Source organism: Mchenga conophoros, linkage group LG5, assembly GCF_057382185.1.
Source record: "Mchenga conophoros isolate Kocher_MC1m ecotype Shallow Benthic linkage group LG5, M_conophoros_male_GT1.1, whole genome shotgun sequence".
In the NCBI taxonomy this organism is placed as follows: Eukaryota; Metazoa; Chordata; class Actinopteri; order Cichliformes; family Cichlidae; genus Mchenga; species Mchenga conophoros.
In genome coordinates, this window is record NC_140530.1 from 24120990 (window position 1) to 24139461 (window position 18472).

General features: G+C 40.5%; 1 protein-coding gene across 1 annotated transcript; it reads left to right on the forward strand.

Annotated features, from left to right (window-relative positions):
* The first annotated feature begins 84 nt into the window (after positions 1-84).
* On the forward strand, positions 85-7393 carry hyal1 (hyaluronidase 1). Its single transcript, XM_085274405.1, has 4 exons — positions 85-920; positions 1250-2160; positions 2250-2339; positions 5345-7393. Exons 1-4 carry the CDS (start codon positions 860-862, stop codon positions 5669-5671), a joined length of 1389 nt encoding a protein of 462 aa, XP_085130531.1. The 5' UTR covers positions 85-859; the 3' UTR covers positions 5672-7393.
* Positions 7394-18472: the final 11079 nt, after the last annotated feature.

An 18472-nucleotide genomic window follows, 5' to 3' on the forward strand; every position in this document is an offset into this window, starting at 1 on the left:
CAGGAGGGAGAACTCAGGTGTATTAGTGGTTCAGGATTTGCGCAGGCGGTTTGTGCGGAAAAGCCATTCAGGCTCAGACAAATATAGCATCTCCAATCAGCCTAAGATGAATGTGTTTGGACTGTGGGAGGAAATTGGAAAGCTCCAGCTAACGTGCAAGTTCAAACCCAGAACCTTCCGGTTGTGAGGCCATGGTGCTAACCGCTGTGCCAGCCAGTTTTGGATAAATAAACTGCTTTATCGTGCTTTGTGTGTATTTTTAGTAAAGTAAGTGTGACGCTTTTCTTTTTTTTGTAACTACATAAGGAGATAATATAGCTGAGATATGGTTTTGGGAGTAATACAGGCATGATTTTGTTGTCAGTAGTTGAGAGTGAAGCCTCTGCGGGAAGCCTCTGTGGCCAGGGGAGTCCGAGCCAGCTAGTTCTCAGGGATTGACTCATTTTGCCAGCAGCACCCTCATACCCCCTTCCCCATGTAATTGTAGGTTTTCGTTAACCACTGGTTATTTTTATATGCTTTTAAGAGTTGAGCAAAGCACGCATTTAAATTGCAAGGTGGAAGAGTTCATTATGGCTTCGCTTGGTGGTTTTTCAGAAAACGTCAAGCTTTCTTAAGTCCCCCAATAAACTGTTGATTGTCATATTTATATTCTTTTTAAATTCAAACAATCTGAAAACTGTTTTCAAGCTGTACAGTGTGATGGGAGGAAGTGCTAACTTGCCTGTGACTTTAAATCTGTGTTCTCCATAGAATGATTTGCATGTCTCTTGTTATTGGTTGTTGGAGGTCCTGTGGACACTTCTAATTGGTTCAGCGTTTGTTACTTCCCATTTTTCCTGAATATGTGTTTCAGATCATGAGACTTGTGGGTATTTCACAAGGCCACACGCTCCAATCCTTCTCTACTTATAAAGTCGGTGAGTCAGTGTTTGCAAGCTTAATGTTAGTTAATTTCACACATTATTTTGACACTAGAGCCTGTTATTTCTAGCCAAGTTTACTGCATTACACAACATCTGTAATGATCAGAAAGTTTTTGGCGTGTTAAAGGTGTTTGAAAAGTAATAAAGAAACAAGTAGTGAATAGACACATTTAAAATTCCTGGCTCGTAAACAGTAGAAACTCTTAAAACTCTTATTGATTTGATTTGCCTTACAACTGGAAAAGCTTAGCAACATTTTGCAATATGCTCTTAAAATTTCATAATACTGCTGGGTAACATAAACACTGTTTCCTTCCTGCCAGGGATGAGGTCCTTGAAGCCTGCGGTGCTGCAGCACTTAATTCTGATCAGCCTCGTCTCAGGGCTGCACTATCCAAATTCACCTTTTTCCAAAGTACCTTTCCTGACTGTGTGGAACGCCCCAACTGCCAAATGCCTCTCTCAGTATGGCGTTAACCTTGACCTGGGGATGTTTAACATTGTCCACAACCAGAATCAAACCTTTATGGGTCAGAACATAACCATCTTTTATGATGATAAGCTTGGTCTGTATCCAAGGTATTCCCCTCAGGGAGAGGCTATTAATGGCGGGGTTCCACAAAACAGCAGCCTTGACAAACATCTCAAAGTTGCCAGGGAGAATGTAAACGCCTATATCCCTGACAGGGGTTTCCCAGGCCTGGGTGTGGTGGATTGGGAAAGTTGGAGACCTGAATGGGAGAGAAACTGGGACACTAAGAAGATATACCAGGATGGGTCAAAAGCACTAGTGAGGTCTAAGCATCCAGACTGGAGCCCCAAACAAGTAGATGACGCAGCACGCATGGAGTTTAGCAAAGCTGCGAGGAATTTCATGGAGGAAACTCTGAAACTGGGGCAGGCGGCAAGACCTGATGGTTTGTGGGGCTATTATGGTTTTCCAAACTGCTACAACTACTACAGCAACAAAAGCACAGGCTACACAGGGGAGTGTCCAGCTGTGGAGTTAAAGAGAAATAACAGGCTTCTATGGCTGTGGAGCACCTCCTCTGCTCTGTATCCCGACATCTATCTCAGCATCCAGATGCAAAGTCTCAGCAGAGAAGTGCTCCTCTACTGCCACCACCGCATCCTGGAGGCAATGAGAGTAGCGGATCAGGTGACTCCGTTCGCACCGCCCGTGTACGCCTATGCTCGCATCGTCTACACATACACGCTGGAATTTCTCTCTCAGGCAAGAATCAGACGTTTCAACTCAAACATTCTGTGTCTGTCGTGACTGGGGCTGCGTGTTTTGCTCACCTCTCTGTTTCTGTCTAACAGGAGCACCTGGTCTACACTATCGGAGAGAGTGCCGCTTTAGGCTCTGCTGGTGTAGTTCTTTGGGGTGACCACGCTCTTTCTAAAACTCAGGTACAATAACTGACTTGTCCATTTGATGTAATTGGCTGTAATAGTGAAAGTGAGGATGTTACATTTCTCACTGATGCCTACAAGGGTCTTTGTTTTATAAGTTACGCTTTTAAAAAATTTTGAAAGTTACACACAGGAAACTGTATTGCACAAAAATTACTGAAATGAAAAAGAAAAAACGTACTTTAAAACTTCCTTATTTCATATTCAAGCTCTTTAGTTTTAAGGTCTGTTTGGAATCGCTCCACTGTATATTTCATTTGTTACCTCTTCGCAACAAGGCCTCTCAATCCTGCTGAACACACACAGTACTGGTAAAAAAGACAGTACACCCTTTTTCAACCATAAGGATTTAAGTTTCAGGACATATTCAAATCATCCCGCTCTTAGCAGGTCTTAAAGTTAAGTGAATACAACCTCAGATGGAAAACAAGATATGATATATTGCACCAGGTCATTATTTATTTAACAAAAACGAATCCAAAATGCAGAAGCAGTGTGTGGAAAAATACAAAATATCCTTACTGCTACCTAAGAAATTGAGATGGAGAATAAACTTACACTTGATTAGCTGATCATCAGCAGTGTTGGGAAGGTTACTTTTAAAATATATTCCACTACAGATTACAGATTACATGCCCCAAAATGTATTTTGTAATATATTCTGAATACTTTGGATTACTTGATATATCATCATGCTTTTTTTTTTTTTTTTTACAACTACATGAATGTATTGCTGTGTGATTTATTACTATTACTGAAGACTACTCGCCATACCAATACCAACTAGATTTTTAAATCTTAATATAAAATGAGTAACAGTAGGGTGGACATTAGGGTAAGGCTGCACTTTTTGCAGCGATCTCGTATAGAAAACGATTCCACGCGTATATAAAACAGGTCTGCGTCTCCGAACCGTATTAAAGGGACCTCTGGCTAATACGTTAAGTTTTGGGCTCATAGACGAAAACTCGCTTGACTTTGTTGTCTGGGTCAACTTTGCTAGCGAGAGACAGAGAGAGGCGCTGAAAGGCTGCTCCAACGGAACTTATTGTTTCGGAGGAAAACACGAACACGGTGTACAATCGAGTCTTAATAATATCTTATTTACAACTGGGCTCGTCAGGCACTCTTTTTGGCTGTAGTGGTTATTATTATATTTACATGCTTCCAGCTCCCATTTCTGCTCAATGACAACTCGTACTTTTCGACTATCCTTTTTCTCCCTCCTCGCGCTCACAGATACATAACGAGTATGGCAGTCCATTCTCCCTGCAGCACGGACTACACTGCCCATGAGGCTACATTCTTTAGGGCGATGCCTGTAACACTCTATTGCCTTCATATTAAATCATTTTTGTGAATAATTTTTGTAAAATAATTCTTCACGTCATTATGTGGGCCGCAAATAGAGGTGACATGGGCCGCCAGATTGACAGACAGGCATAAGAGCCTCTAAATAGGCTACGCGTGTTGTTTAGGTTTCCTCCGGTGTGGAATTACCAAAAATAGAGAGAGCATAGCCTAATATGTGAAACAGGAAAAGACCGCCGTGTAATCCATTTATTTCAACAAAGTAACTGTATTCTGAATACCACCCTTGTAACTGTAATGGAATACAGTCACTCATATTTTGTATTTAAAATACGTAACGGCGGTACATGTATTCTGTTACTCCCCAACACTGATCATCAGCAAGCGTGAGCACCTGTGTGAAAGCAGAAGTTTTACCAATTTAATGGTCTGGAGCAAGACCCAGAGGTCAGACTGTGCAATGCTGATAAGAGAAATCGCAATAAAAAACCCCTGAGCTTCATTTCAGACTTCACGGGCTTCCATCAGCTTATTAAATGTTCAAGTTCATGACTGTGCAATTAGAAAAAGACTGAACAAGTATGGTTGTTTGAAAGGGTTGCTAGGAGTACCTGTTCTCTCTCTGAAAGAATGTTTCGGCATGTTCGGCATGTGCCCGCAAACCACGTTGAACTGAAGCAACATTGTAAAGAAGAGTGGGACAAAATTCCTCCAGAACCATGTGAGAGACTGCTAAAGTCATACAAACAAAGCTGTTTCGGCATGTTCTGGAACAACGTCCTTGACGGATTGTTAAAACCACACACTGCATATCAGCACAAATACCTCACACCAGCTGTCAGGCACAGTGGTAGAGGGGTGATTCGACACCTTGAGGCTGCTAAAGTCATACAGAAAGCTATTACTTCAAGCTACTGCTGTTAAAAGTGGTTCTCCAAGCAGCTGAATCGTGGGGTGCACTTAGCTTTTCACACGTGTCTTCTGCATTTCGCTTTAGTTTTTGTTAAATAAACAACATGGTGCAATATGTCACATGTTGTTTTTCATCCAAGGTTGTAGTTACGTGATTTTAAGACCTGCTAATGTCTAGATAATGCTTTTATCCTATCCTGATATTTAGAAACCTCAGAAATGTCAGAGGGCGTACTTTCTTTTTTAATGTGACAAAAAAGGAGCTCTCTGCACAGCTGGACACTGATATTTGGCAAACATTACTCAGATGGGAGTAAATGAAGCATTTACTGGAGATTTTTTTTCAGCTGCAGAGTAAAGTGGTTTAAACAACAGGTCTTTTGTATATGGGACTGAGTCAAAAGAAGCCAGAGCGCTTGTTTATGTGTTCATGAGCATCACCGGGTAAAAAACAAGGTGGCACATTGTGTTTTTAACAGTCTATTGATGATGATGCTAGAGTGGCGCTTTTCTCAGCACCTTTTGCTTTGACCACTGATAATATCTTTAACAGTCTTAATGTATTTTTTTCATGCTGAGTAAAACAGGACATGTTACCTGCTCTGAAATACGTCTTTGTTCATTTTGTAATAACTTTAGACTAAATAACATATTCATGCTGTTACCTGAGCATGCATATAGCTTAAAGATTCTGTTATGTAAAGTTGCATTAAAGCTTTTATTGGGCATTCTTCTGCACATCCCTGGTTTATCATATCCTGTTTCTTTCCTGCTTTCAGGCTACCTGTGCTGCCGTCAAGTCCTACATCGATAACACTCTGGGTCCTTACCTGGTAAACGTGACATCAGCGGCTACGCTTTGCAGTCAGACCATGTGTTCCTCTCATGGACGGTGTCAGAGGAAGGATCCACAGTCGAAGGCCTACCTCCACCTTGACCCTGCCTCGTGGAAGGTGGTGTCCAAGAGGAAACCAAATGGATGGAGGAAATACAGAGTTTTAGGACATTTGCAGCCACATCATGTAAAGCTAATGGAGTCTGAGTTTCAGTGCAGGTGTTACGCTGGATGGAGGGGTCAGAGCTGCTCTGAGCCTGTTCAGCTATAAGACTTAGGCACTTTTGAAACTAGTAGCTAATTAATGGCTTCTTAGCAGTGAATGTATCAAGATACACTAAGACACTTTATTAGGTACACCTGCCCTAATTCTTTGTGGCATAGATTCAACAAAGTGCAGGAAACATTCCTCAGACATTTTGGTCCACACTGACACGATAACATCACGCCGTTGCTGCCAATTTGTCAGCTGCACATTCATGGTGCAAGCCTCTGATATCACCACATCCTAATGGTGCTCTTTTGGATTGAGATCTGGTGACTGTGGAGGCCGTTTGAGTGCACTGTCATGTTCAAAAAACTAATTTGAGACGATTTGAGCTTTGGGATATGAAAGCATCTATCAGAATATGAATACACTGTTGTCATAAAGGGATAGCTATGTTTAGCAACAATACTCAGGTAGGCTACGGTGCCCAAAATGTGCTAAGAGAAAATCCCTCACACCACTATTTCATCACCACCAGCATGAGCCGTTCATACAAGGCAGGATGGATCCATGTTTACATGTTGTTTACACTGACTGTACCATCCCAGTTTCACAGCAGAAACTGAGCCTTGGCAGACCAGGCAAAACTTTTATAATCTTCTATTGTCCAACTCTGGTGACCTTATTCGAATGGTACCCTTAGTTTCCTATTCTTAGCTGAGAGGAAGAGCACCCGGTGTGGGCTTCTGCTGCTGCTTCTGTTTCAAAATTTGACGCGTCATGTGTTCAGAGATGTTCTTCTGCATACCTTGTGCTAATGAGTTGACCTCTGACCTCCAGTATCAACAAGAAATTTTCCCCCAGAGTAACTGCTGCTCACGGGATATTTCCTCTTTTTCAGATCATTCTCTGCAAACCTTAGAGATAATTGTGTGGGAAAATCCCAGAAGATCAGCAGTTTCTGAAACGCTCAGGCTAACCTATCTGGCACCAACAACCATGCCATGTTCGAAGTCACATAAAATCACCTTTCTTCCACATTCCGACGCTCAGTTTGAGCAGCAGGTCGTCTCGACCGTGTCTGCATTCCTAACGAGGCATTATCCCATGCATCAATAAGCTGTTAGACAGATGTACCTAATAAAATGTCCGGTGATTGTATATTATTATTTGAGTGACAGAAATCAGCTTTAAACTTTGATGCACTACAGTTTTTACAGAGGGTTTCCTCTACTGCAGTATTTTGTTTTATTACTTTGAACTTTTCTTACTTTGTCCATAATAAGGTTGGGCACAGAGTCTGAATTCAGTGCTCGCTTTCTGTTCTTTAATGGTATTTTAAGGCGTGTTACTAGGGGTAAAAAAAAAACTCAGCTTATCAGTGAAGGAGCGCTGGTGTCCAGCAGCTGAACAATGCAGTATTTGTATACTCAGAGACATTCTGATTTCATTTAGGGAAAAGGTTTGATTGCAACTCCGTCCTGTATTCACGTTAAACAAAGAAGCAAGAAACAACTGTCAAGACTGAGCAACAATTTAAAGTTGAAATATTTAAATACATTATTATGAGTTCTTTGGGGGTAAAAACAGTTACAAATTAGTGCTCAGAGAACACTATTATAATCTCTTTAAACATTTGTGCAAGGACCAATTAATGCATGAAACCTGCGGGTGTTCTCCTGGATTTTAAACGTCAGAACTGGATGATCATGGCTGCTGTAGCACCATCTCTCTTTTCCTTGATAGTTTATTTCCATAATAAAGTCATATATATTTGATACTTTACATTAGCGTCTCTTGAAATATCATTTCTGCACGTTAAACCTGATCTCACCAGCATTCCCAATGTTGGTGGAACTACTACATGTTGATAGTGCATGACACAAGACCATGGACCTGCTCACCTAAATAGTCAAAAGAAGGAACACTAGAGTCCTACTCAGACAGCTGCAGGGCAGGGCTGCGGCTGCAAGAATGCAATAAAATACAAGTTGAAGCAGCTCATCGCAGTTTTCTACCAGGAATATGAGATCAGAGACGGTGCACTCGTAAAGTGAAGTAATTGTTACCCCAACTGCTGATTAAAATCAATCAACTGGAACCAAGAACTACTCACAGAATATGTTTGGTTCTTCCAAAAGGTTAAAATAATGTGCAGAAAAACTGAAAATCCATCTCACAATATAAAACTTATTTTGTGACGAGTATAGAACACATCAACATTAATAATGTTAAAAAGTACATCGGGGCTCTTTGTTTTGTAGTTAACATTTATGCTTTCTCTAAACTTTTCTATGTAAAATTTATACATTTATACCTTTACACCAGCAGGTGGTGGTGCTGGACAACTTACTAACAGCAAAAGGGCATCAGACATCAAGGTCAAAGCTCTGAGTGCTAGTAATAACCGAAAAAGTCAAATAAAAGCAGAAGTAAAGCCCGGTTTGGCTGTGTATGTCAGGTTCTGATAAGTTTACATCTGTGCTGTGCAACAGCTGGGGTGCCCACTATGAACTGAACCCGCTATAACACAGAAGCAAAGGGAGCAAAGAGGTGACCTTGATTGATTTAAGAGTGGCGTGTACAATTCTGCCTTATCTGATAGAAACGGCTGCCGCAAACTGGTGTCACTGATGGTAATTTCCCTCCTCTGTCCCCCGAGGCTCAGTATACCAGAAGAATAGACTCCTACAAGGCCCCACTGTTTCCCATTTCCGGCTTTATCATAACTGGCTGGATTGTGAGGAAATGAGAAGAAGATGGGTGCTTATTTTGAAGGCGCTGGTGAGTCTGTGCTTTTTGAACATCATTTTGGCCTTCATAGGTCATTTTGCAGTTGTTTTCTAAAGAAGACAGCTGCCTCGACTGGTTTTCAGCGACCAAGGACAAAATTGAATCTCTCCTTAAACGCTGTGTTTACCTGTAGTTACCTTATAATGACAGTCTATAATAACTGGTGGTGACAGTGGGAAGGAAAAACTCCCTTTTAACAGAAAGAAACCTCCTAATGATTACATGAATAAACCTAAATGCAAGTTTGAAGTCCGGCCTTAAAAGTAAAGATCATTGTATCAAAGTCATTTAAGTATAAGAAAGAAAAATCTGATTCAAAATAAAGTCTTGAATTTTAGGCAGACTTTTACACAGTGTTACCATCCCTCCATTTTTCTGATTAAACCATAGTTGTGCTGGTTCTGATCCCCAAAACCCTTCTTTGCTAAAGTTATACAGGTCATAAGTCCTTCACTTTATAAACAGCCTTTTCAAATCCTTTAAAAAAAACAAAACAAAGACCCTTTAAGTATCTGTACATTCACGGAGGCCGTTCTGATCACTTTATCTGCTTCGAGCGGTCGTTTCCTCTTCCTACACCCTCCATCAGGTCTCTCAGGCCCTCGATTTCTCTATCCTCTCATCTCTGCATTTCTTCATTTTGGCGTCTCGCTCTGTCACCCTTTCATGGTCACGTCTCCCCTTCCCCTGCTGCTCGGTCTAGAGATCGTCTCGCTTGCGCTCGGTTTAATAACTGTTTTGTCACGCTCGGTCTCTGTGTCCTTCAGAGGAGTCGACTCTCTGATCAGGTTTTTTAAAGATCTGATGCGCACTTGTTTACATGATTTATGTGTGTATATGCCACCCCGGCCTCGGCATTGTGCACTCATCGGGCTGTTAAATGCTGAATAGTCACCGTGAGAATGTGAAGAGAAGAATGATGCCACATTAATGTGTGCGTGATAAATCTGCGTGCTTAACAAACAGCTGAAGTCAGGGGAAACACGGATTCTGGTGCTGTGTATAGGGGGAGGGGAAAGTGCTATGTTAGAGAGCAGAGGGAGGAGTTTGGGTTTGATGGAAGGGTCAACAGAGAACAAATAGCACTGATTTCTTTGAACCCTAATTATAACTAAGAAGTAATCATAGCCATGACGAAGGTTTGTTTTTCTGCAGAAATATGAGCATTTAATTTTTCCTACCATTAAGCAAATGGCTTTCCAGTCTAAACTTGGCTACAGAATAAAAGCTTCTTTTTTTTTTTTTAATTTTTGAACCAACATTGTTACCCAACATTGTTACATTGTTACCCTATTTAAATATATAAATGCTAGTTTGTTTCATTTGAAAGACTTGGTACCAAATATGCAGTGACTTTTTGGACTCTGAGCAGTTTTTTAAAATTGTTTTTTTTTAAAGATTTGTAATACATTCATTTGTGATCTTGTCAACAGAGCTGCTTTTTATGTCAGAGATTTTATAAATCTCTGACATAAAATCATCTCGATTTCACTGTTCTTCAGGTTACCTTTATTTGGCAATAGCTTTATTGCGATGTCTGATGTGTTTGGTTTCTTTTTTTTTTTTTTTTTGTACCTGTTCATTTGAAGGACCAAAGTGTTTTGGTCAGCACATGAACTTTTATATCCTTTAGGCAAACAGCACCTCTCATGTGATGCACGGCTCTATTTCAAAGTAAAAGGAGCTCATAATGAGCGAGCAGGCTGTAAAACCTGATGGAGAGCTGTCTTTGAATCACCTTTTATAACAACTCTTTGTAACTAAATGTAATCAGAGCAGTGAATCGGAGACATGAAATGAAAGGCTGAAAAAGCAGCACGCCGGGGAGGTCACCGCGTCCTATCTCGAAGGAGATGCAGTTTTGATATCTTTCCACTCCGAGCTTGCTCGTCCACTGGCGGACTCACAACCAGGCCACGTCACGCAATAGCGATGATTGATGCATTCGCACGTGAACTAGTGTAAAGATAATACAAGGATGTACAGCAACTTGATGTGTTTTATGTGCACATTTGCACATAAAACACACCAATGTGATATGAAATGTGTTTCTGCGTTATTGCCGTTGAAGATTTGCTTTCTGTGCTGTACACCTCCTGACGAGAGGTGACCTGACAGACTGCCACGTGACTTGTCGTGCGACGGGCAACACTGTGCTCAACCTCAGTCCCTGCCCCGCAAGACCCCATCAGAGCTCAGAGAATATCATTCAAAAGCAAGAGGAAACTCACATTCACACACTTACTATACAAAGGTGGCTCCTGCCAAAGTCACACAATAACTGTGTGTGTCCGGGGGCCACTCAGGTGGAAAATTACACTGCCCAATCAATCGCTAATACAAAGTATTTCCTCCGGCAGGGGCCAATCAAACGCTCACAATATGCCTTCTCCTTGAGACAACGGCCAATCAGTTGCTCACAATGCTTGCCACTGTCATGTTGATGCTGATAAAATGTAATTATTCTCTGCTTTTCACACACACATATTGATGACACAGGGCAGTGATGAATGTGACAATAAATAAATGTAAGCTAATAAGAAAATAAGTGAGGAAATGGAGGAAGAGAAAGCATTTTTTCAGCACCGATGGCCTTTCAGTTTGTAATTAATTCAAATATGATTTTTTTTCTGCAAGCATATAATCCATTTCAGCATTTTCACATTCATTTTTATAGGATTTGATCTTGGCTCATTTGAATAAACATTTTGCTCCATATTAGTCTGGGTAATGAAGTGGATCTCAGAAGAAAAATGCTTTTGTTATGAGAGTGGCACAAAGGAGTGTCACACTGGTCAGCTCAGCAGGGAAATTGCTGATTGGATAGCAGATTCCATCTAATGCAGAATACTAACGACTAATACCCCCCCGCTGTTCTTTTTGACAAAGTTTGATTGTCAAGAATGATGAAAATGTGGTTGTTTAAGCAGGAAGTGGGGATTCAAAACTCTGTTCTTTAGTCACAGAGTTTTTATTTATTAATGGAATTTGCTAAAATCTTTTATGGCATCCGCAAGATAAACATGTAGAGTTGTGTTCAGAAGTTTACATATACTCATCATGGGTATGTATTCTTTTGGATTTTCTATAATGAACACAGGATCAAATGTATATATAAGGTCCCACTAATATTTGGTTAAATGGCTCTTAGCTTCTTGCACGTCCACCAGGCTTTGGTAGCAATCAACAAGCTTCTGGAATAATTGCAGCTGGATATTTGACCACTCTCCTTGGTAGAAATATTAGAGTTCATTTAAACTGGTTGGTTTACTGATCCAGACTCAACTTTCAAGCACAGTCAACACATTTTCAATAGGGTTGAGGTCAGAGCTGTGGGAAAGTCATTCCAGAAGCTTAATGTTAGCCTGTTTTATCTACTCCAAAACCAGTTTTGATGTGGCTTTGCGATCATTGTTCAACCATGTTTCAACCGTGTAGCTGTTCAGCTGAGGTGAAGTTGAAGAACTTGGAGTTAGTTCTCCTTCTTAATTATTCCATCCACTTTGTGCAATGTACCAGTGCCAATGGCAGCAAATCAGCTTCAGAGCAGGATGCTACCGCCAAATATCTCAATTTTTGTCTCATCTGACAACAAAACTTGTCCATGTGGGCAACTGCAAATTTCAGTCGATTTTGAAGGTGTAAATTTTGAACAGGGACTTTCTTTGTGGCGTCTTCTTAGTCCATGATGATGTAAAACTCACATCACTGTGGACAGTGACACTGGTATTCGAGAAATTTCCAGTTCATGGCAGGCTTCAGCCTTGGTGGTGAGGGTGACACTTTGGGTCTTCTTAAGGGAAGAAGGGAAGGGAAGGGCCATGGGAAAGTTGCAACACATCCAAATGACTTGTACATACAATAGTTTGAACGGATGATTTTGGAATCTGCAGTAGTTTAGAAATGGCTTCAAGAGACCTTCACAAATGTAAACCTACAATTCTACTTCCTTGGATTTTCCCATTGTTCCCAGTTGTCAATCACGATCACAAATGAGATGCTAATAGGTCTTGGTCTTGTCAAGTGAAAAGACATCATAGAACCTACCTGTATGTAAACTTTTGACATTGTGTAGATTCATACTTGTGCACCCAATTCTTGTTTTTTTTACAGTCTTTAAAGACGTATTTGGTGCAATCATTCTACCCTGAAAAAAGAAACAGTTTAAGGAGATCATGAAAAGTCCAAACTCACTGTACAACAACATTCATGCCCATGATGAGTGTATATAAACTCATAATGTATGTAGAAACGTACATGGAAGTCATCATACTTTTGGCTACTCGTGCTACGAGTCTGTTTTTCATGGCTTGTCAGGGACCTCTGAAATTCCCTGATAGAGATCAATATTTCACACTTTTTTGTTTGAAACACCCCGACGACCCATCATCACCAATCAAGTTCATGATGTCAGTGGTGTATTTGCCTCGAAAACCCCACTGCCCTCATTTAAGAATCACTTCCCCTTTTTTCTGCTGTTATATTAAAATGTACAGTCACACAAATCCATGTCTGTAACTGTAAATCCTGTTTCAAGATTGGTTTGGAAAAACCTGGCTGCACTGAACTGACCTTTAACAACTACTGCAAGCCAGACTCTCTCACCCCACATCAGTGGTGTGTCGCAGTGGTGGATAAATGGAAACACAGCTGTCTAGGTTCCAAACTGATTTTCGAAAGAGGTAGAGAGATTTTCCATTTTCTTTGGAGGAAGCTCCTCAGGTGTCCACATACTTTTGCCCCTGATATAGAGGCCCTAAGTAAAACTAACTAAAACATCAGTCTTGCCTACACATTTGTGGAAGCGTTGAATTTTCTTTAGGAAGACTCTGGATAAACTAAAACAAGGGCGAAAAACTCACCTCTTTCTGTTTCTCCCATATTCACAAGGAGTGCAGAGTTTTATCCCAAATACTCTTCTTGATGCAGTGCTCCCTGGGATTTAATAGGATCCTGATCTTGAGTTGGGAACCTTTCGAGTTTTAGGTGAATGCATTAATCATTACACTTTTTAAACACAGCAGTCTCTCTTGTTTCATGTTTCTATTATTTGCTGAAATTGTCAAATGCATCTTCTAATTCAGACCTTCCCAAAGTGTGGGGCCCGCCCCCTAGAGGGGGCGCAGGGCCATTGCAGGGGGGGCGCGGTGTGAAAAGGGGGAAAAAAACAAAATGCTTGGACACTGCTAGCACGGGGCGCCCACAGAAACGCAAAGCAGGAGATGAAGCATCGCTGAATATGTTTCCAAACCAACTTCATTCTAAGCCAAAGACTAGAAAATATGGTGAAGCATATCTGCCCTTTGGTTTCACCTGCACAAGTGCCAGGTAGGTCTCCCCTGCAGAATTGGTTTTCCCTTTGTTGGGAGCAGCCCTGGGCTGTTTAAATCACGGACAAACAGGATCCCACAGTTGTTTATGTTTTTAAACCCATTTTGCACAGAGAGGCATTTTTTGAAAAATGTATTGATAGCAATATTGAATATAATTACACATGAAAAAAAAAAACAACTACACCTAAAATAATTACACCCAGACGCCTCTGCCTTTCTAAATAGAGGGACAGTAACTGCGTCCCTATGTAAGCGTGTAAAACCTGAAGATAGTCAGATTAACAGTATTTTGTCTCTATCTGCCATTCTGCACTTCATCTCATGTAAACAATAACGTGGGGCACAGCGTGACGTGAAAAAAGGCACATACCTTTGACGTTGAGTGATGAACTCTGTATCCCTTGTCCACAGGTAAACGCAAAAAAGGAGTTTTAAAAAATCTCCGTTTTCGGTGATTCGAAACGCCGTTTACGCCTGGACGAAACAGCTGCGTTTTCAAAAATACCCATGTAGGTGTGGACGTAGCGTAAAAGAGTTAGTAGTTTATTTTATTACTACCTGTAATTTATTGCAGATTACTTGTATTTGCTTAATTGTTTACTAAATGTTTGAGGTGTGAAATAAACCGCAATGGAGCAAAATATGGGTGCGTGTGGTTGGAGGATGTGTTTGCGCGAACATTTTTCTTGTAAAACAAAGGGGGGCCTAGCAAAATAAGTTTGGGAACCACTGTTCTAATTGATTTACTGATTTCAGTTTGCATGCTGTGCTTCTGATTTTTTAATTCTTCTTGATGTTTCAGGGAATAGCATCTGAAAGCAAACACGAAAAAAGTGATATTTTTTTCCCACGTACGTTCATGAATAAGGTCAAAAAAGTGCATAACAGTCATTTCCTGCCTCTCGAAAGTGCTCTGCTCTCTTGATGATCTCTGAACCTAAAGTGTGTTTTAATGGGATTCATGACTCCCATTTCGCTTTCATCTTAATCGACTGTTTGTTCCTTATGCTTTGATTTACTTTTTCTCTTTATTCTATAACCTTTTATCATAAACAAAAGAGTGTGGAGCCCGTGCACACACTTCAAAGGCAGGGAAGCACTCATACAAACACACATGGATTCAAGATTAGTCTACAGAAATCAGGGTTTGTTGGGTCTCAACAGAAATGTCATGGTGAGTCGTAACCTTTACTGGAGCACGTTATCTGCTCTGATAGTGTGGCCAGACCGGGACGGGGACCTACGCGATGCGATTGGATTTGAAAGGTCCCCATCCCAGTCATGCCCACCGGCTATCTTGCCTCCACAGTTCAGCAACACCAGCATAACGGCATGCCGCAAAGTTTCAAGGATCTGATCTGTCCTGCTGCATCTACATCTCCCTGCCCCTAATTAATCAGCTGAGGCCAGAGAATAGGAGCTGGGTCATTCTGTGTTTGAGCGGAGAGGATGTATGACGTGAGGAAGCGTGACACAGAAAGGGATAGCAGTGAAAGAAATCAGTTCGACATTTCTCAGCTGCTCTTTTTTTTTTTTTTTGCTTAAATGTGGGAGTGGGATATGAGAAGCTGTTGAGAGAAAAGATGGATGGGATAGGTGTTATTAAATGCAGATCTGTTTAGAGAAGTGCTGACATGTGTATCTGTCACTTTGGGTCATGAGTTATGAAAGTGACAATGCCACCTCTTTGCTTAAACCAGAGAGATCCGAGGATGTCCTTGATGTCAGCTTGGATAGACAAATGGATATCTACATTTCATAAACCACGCTACATTTTTAAAAAGGAAGCCATAGGGGTGATGATCTGTCTTTTTTTTTTTTTGTCACATTCATTATTAAAACAGCTACAGAGAGTAAAATGTGGTGACATAATTAGCGGGATTGTTGCAAAGCAAAGATCTGAGTCCAGCTCAGGTCATACTGCAGTTTAAAGACAACTGCACCTTCAAATATTTAAGCTGCCATTCACAATTTAACTAAAACTGCTCCTGCCTGACACACACACACACACACACACACACACACACACACACACACACACACACACACACCAGTCTTATAGCCTGACGGTGAGGTGCAGAAGGTTTCAGGCGTGTGTAAGAGTTTCAAAATAAGAGCTCTCAATGTGATGCAGAAGATTAGTTAGTTGACCACAACCACGTCCAAAAAAATAAAAAATAAAAGCCTTGGTTTAAAGATGCTTTAGTCACACATTTTCAAACAACAACAACAACAACAACAACAAAAAGCCTCCAGTTGTATGCATAAAGGCACTGGGATCTCTATTCAAGACCAGTAAACTACAGAAAATGACAAATCTCCCCTCAAAAAAGAAAAGAAAATGTCCATAGTTAGTTCTATAAACTTAAAAACATGATAAGAGTAAATATAACGTTTAACAATAGTTAGGTTTTCAAATTAAAAACCCTGGACTACCTGAAGAGGAATCTATTCTATCAAAATAAAACTCTCCAGTTATTATCAGATGTTTTAAAGAAGCTTTAATGCCATGAGCATTTCAAAATAAACTTGTTAAAAATCATTTGAAAAAAAAATACGGATCCTGAAAAGTCACAGACTTTCAAAGTAAAAGCCATCATTGAGTTACAGGAACTTATCAGCATTCTTTAAGGTGCCAGTTCTTTTCAAAATAAAAGTCTTTCATTAAAAAAATTTATTTATTTACTATATGAGTATTGCCTAGTATCTTCACTCAACTTTTTTTTTTTTTTTTTTTTTTTTTTTAAAAAGCTGACCTTTTTAGCAGGAAACAACAGAATCCAGCAGTAGCGACAGTCCCAACACAGTTTCTCCAGAATTTGCACAGTCTTGTTTAAGCGAGTGTTTTGTTCTAGCTTTTGACATATTTCACCTTTAGCTTATTGTCTCAGAGCAATTCACCTTTCAGCCAGGGGAAACTCAAAACACACACAGACTTCAACGTAAATACATGAAACCTCTCACTAGGTTTCAAGGCTAAGTGTCCCAGGATGTTGTCAATGTTTTGTTTTTGCAATCATTTCCCACACTAATGGACAACATCGAAATTATTTGATATATTGATGGTAATAAATTAATGAGAAGCCTCAATATATTAGAATTTGGCCTAATAGATTTCAGGATACCAGGTGTGACTATAGCTACGTACAACTTATACATACATACATACAGACTTTTTTTTCTTTATTTTTTTTTTTTCAAACCAAACCTGGCATAAATTTGGCCAGTCTTCCCTTGTTGTGTGTTGTCTCCTAGTGCCCCTCTGGACAGCTTCCAGTACTGCTGCTTATTTTAGATCCGTGCCTCTTCTGAACATCTGGACATTTCCAATGAGCTCATGATTGCCTTCAATTTGGGGAAGAAGAGAAAATTACAGGGAGTCAGATCCAACACAACAACATTCAAGTCGTTTACACAGAATGTTCTCCCTTAAATGTAGTAAAATTTTGCATTGATAGTCCAAGTTTTGGGAGGATTCACTGTGAATCCTCCCAAACCCTTGAATATCAGTAAAAAACAACAAGCATGCCCCCAGTACTACCCTGACCTGACGCTCCTCATTTGAGGTTGGACACTGGAGGCAGATTTTACTGAAAACTGCAGTACAACTCGAACTCATAGTTAGAAATCCAGCTCTCATCACCAGTGATGACAGTCAACATGAAAGCTGAGTCACTTTGACACAAAAGAGTTATTCTTTCCATCCTCTCAGCTCGAAGCAGTCTGGCCATTCTCTCCTCTGACCTCTGGCATCAACAAAGCATTTTCACTCAGAGAACCGCCGCTCTCTGGATATTCACTCTTTTTGGGATCATTCTCTACAAACCCTAGACTTGGTTATGCAGGAAAATCCCAGCAGAATAGCAGTTTCTGAAATACTTAAACAAGCCTGTCTGGCACCAACAACCGTTGCACATTCAAAATCAACGTTCTTCCCCACTCGGTTTGAACTTCAGCAGGTCGGCTTGACCATGTCTACATTTCTAAAGGGCTTGAGCTACTGTGACGTGATTGGCTGGCTAGATATTTGCATTAACAAGCAGTGAAACAGCTGTGCCAGATGAAGTACTAAGTGAGAATATATTATTGAGTATGCTAAAACAAGGCCACGTGTTTTCATCAACACTTTGGCAGAAAACCTTGTCCATGCCACCATCAAATTATGAGGGGATATAACAGCTTCTCCCACTGGTTGTTTCTATTAGAAACTTGTGAACAGTTTGATAGAGTTTCATGGCGGTGAAAGAATCAGTCACCCTGTTAGTCCCGGTCTTTTGTACTCAGCTCCACCCTGAAGTGAAAAGCTCAAGGTGAAAGCAGACCATAAAATTAGTTGATCCTTTAAAAGCTGTCTTCTGTTGCTGACTTGGTGAGACAGATTCTGCACAATATAGATTATATCCTCTAAAAATCTAATTGTACACAACTACATGTGAGACTTTCCTTTGACTAAAGAGCTTCTGACTTTTACTTACTTTTGGTTTTGAACAGCCTCTTTTGGGAAGGCCAGAATTTTAGAGCGGCACAGTTTATGTATATCTAAGCTTATTCCATTTAAATCATCTCTTATTTTTAAATCAGCTTTTAGGAAAGAGTCATTAATACAAGATTATCTTCTTCTTTGGCGCTCATGCCTGATTTGCCAGGATTCCATATTTCACCTCTGACTGTGGCCATAAGTGTTGGCCTGCTGTCCACCACGGGTGAAAGCGTTGACACTCTGAGATAAAGTATGGCT

What these genes read in the sequence shown, in the direction of transcription:
- hyal1 (XM_085274405.1), top strand. Translation starts at nt 860, where the DNA reads ATGAGACTTGTGGGTATTTCACAAGGCCACACGCTCCAATCCTTCTCT. An exon ending in CGCTGGAATTTCTCTCTCAG is followed by an intron (nt 2,161 to 2,249) that starts GCAAGAATCAGA and finishes TCTGTCTAACAG; the next exon opens with GAGCACCTGGTCTACACTAT. An exon ending in ACGCTCTTTCTAAAACTCAG is followed by an intron (nt 2,340 to 5,344) that starts GTACAATAACTG and finishes TCCTGCTTTCAG; the next exon opens with GCTACCTGTGCTGCCGTCAA.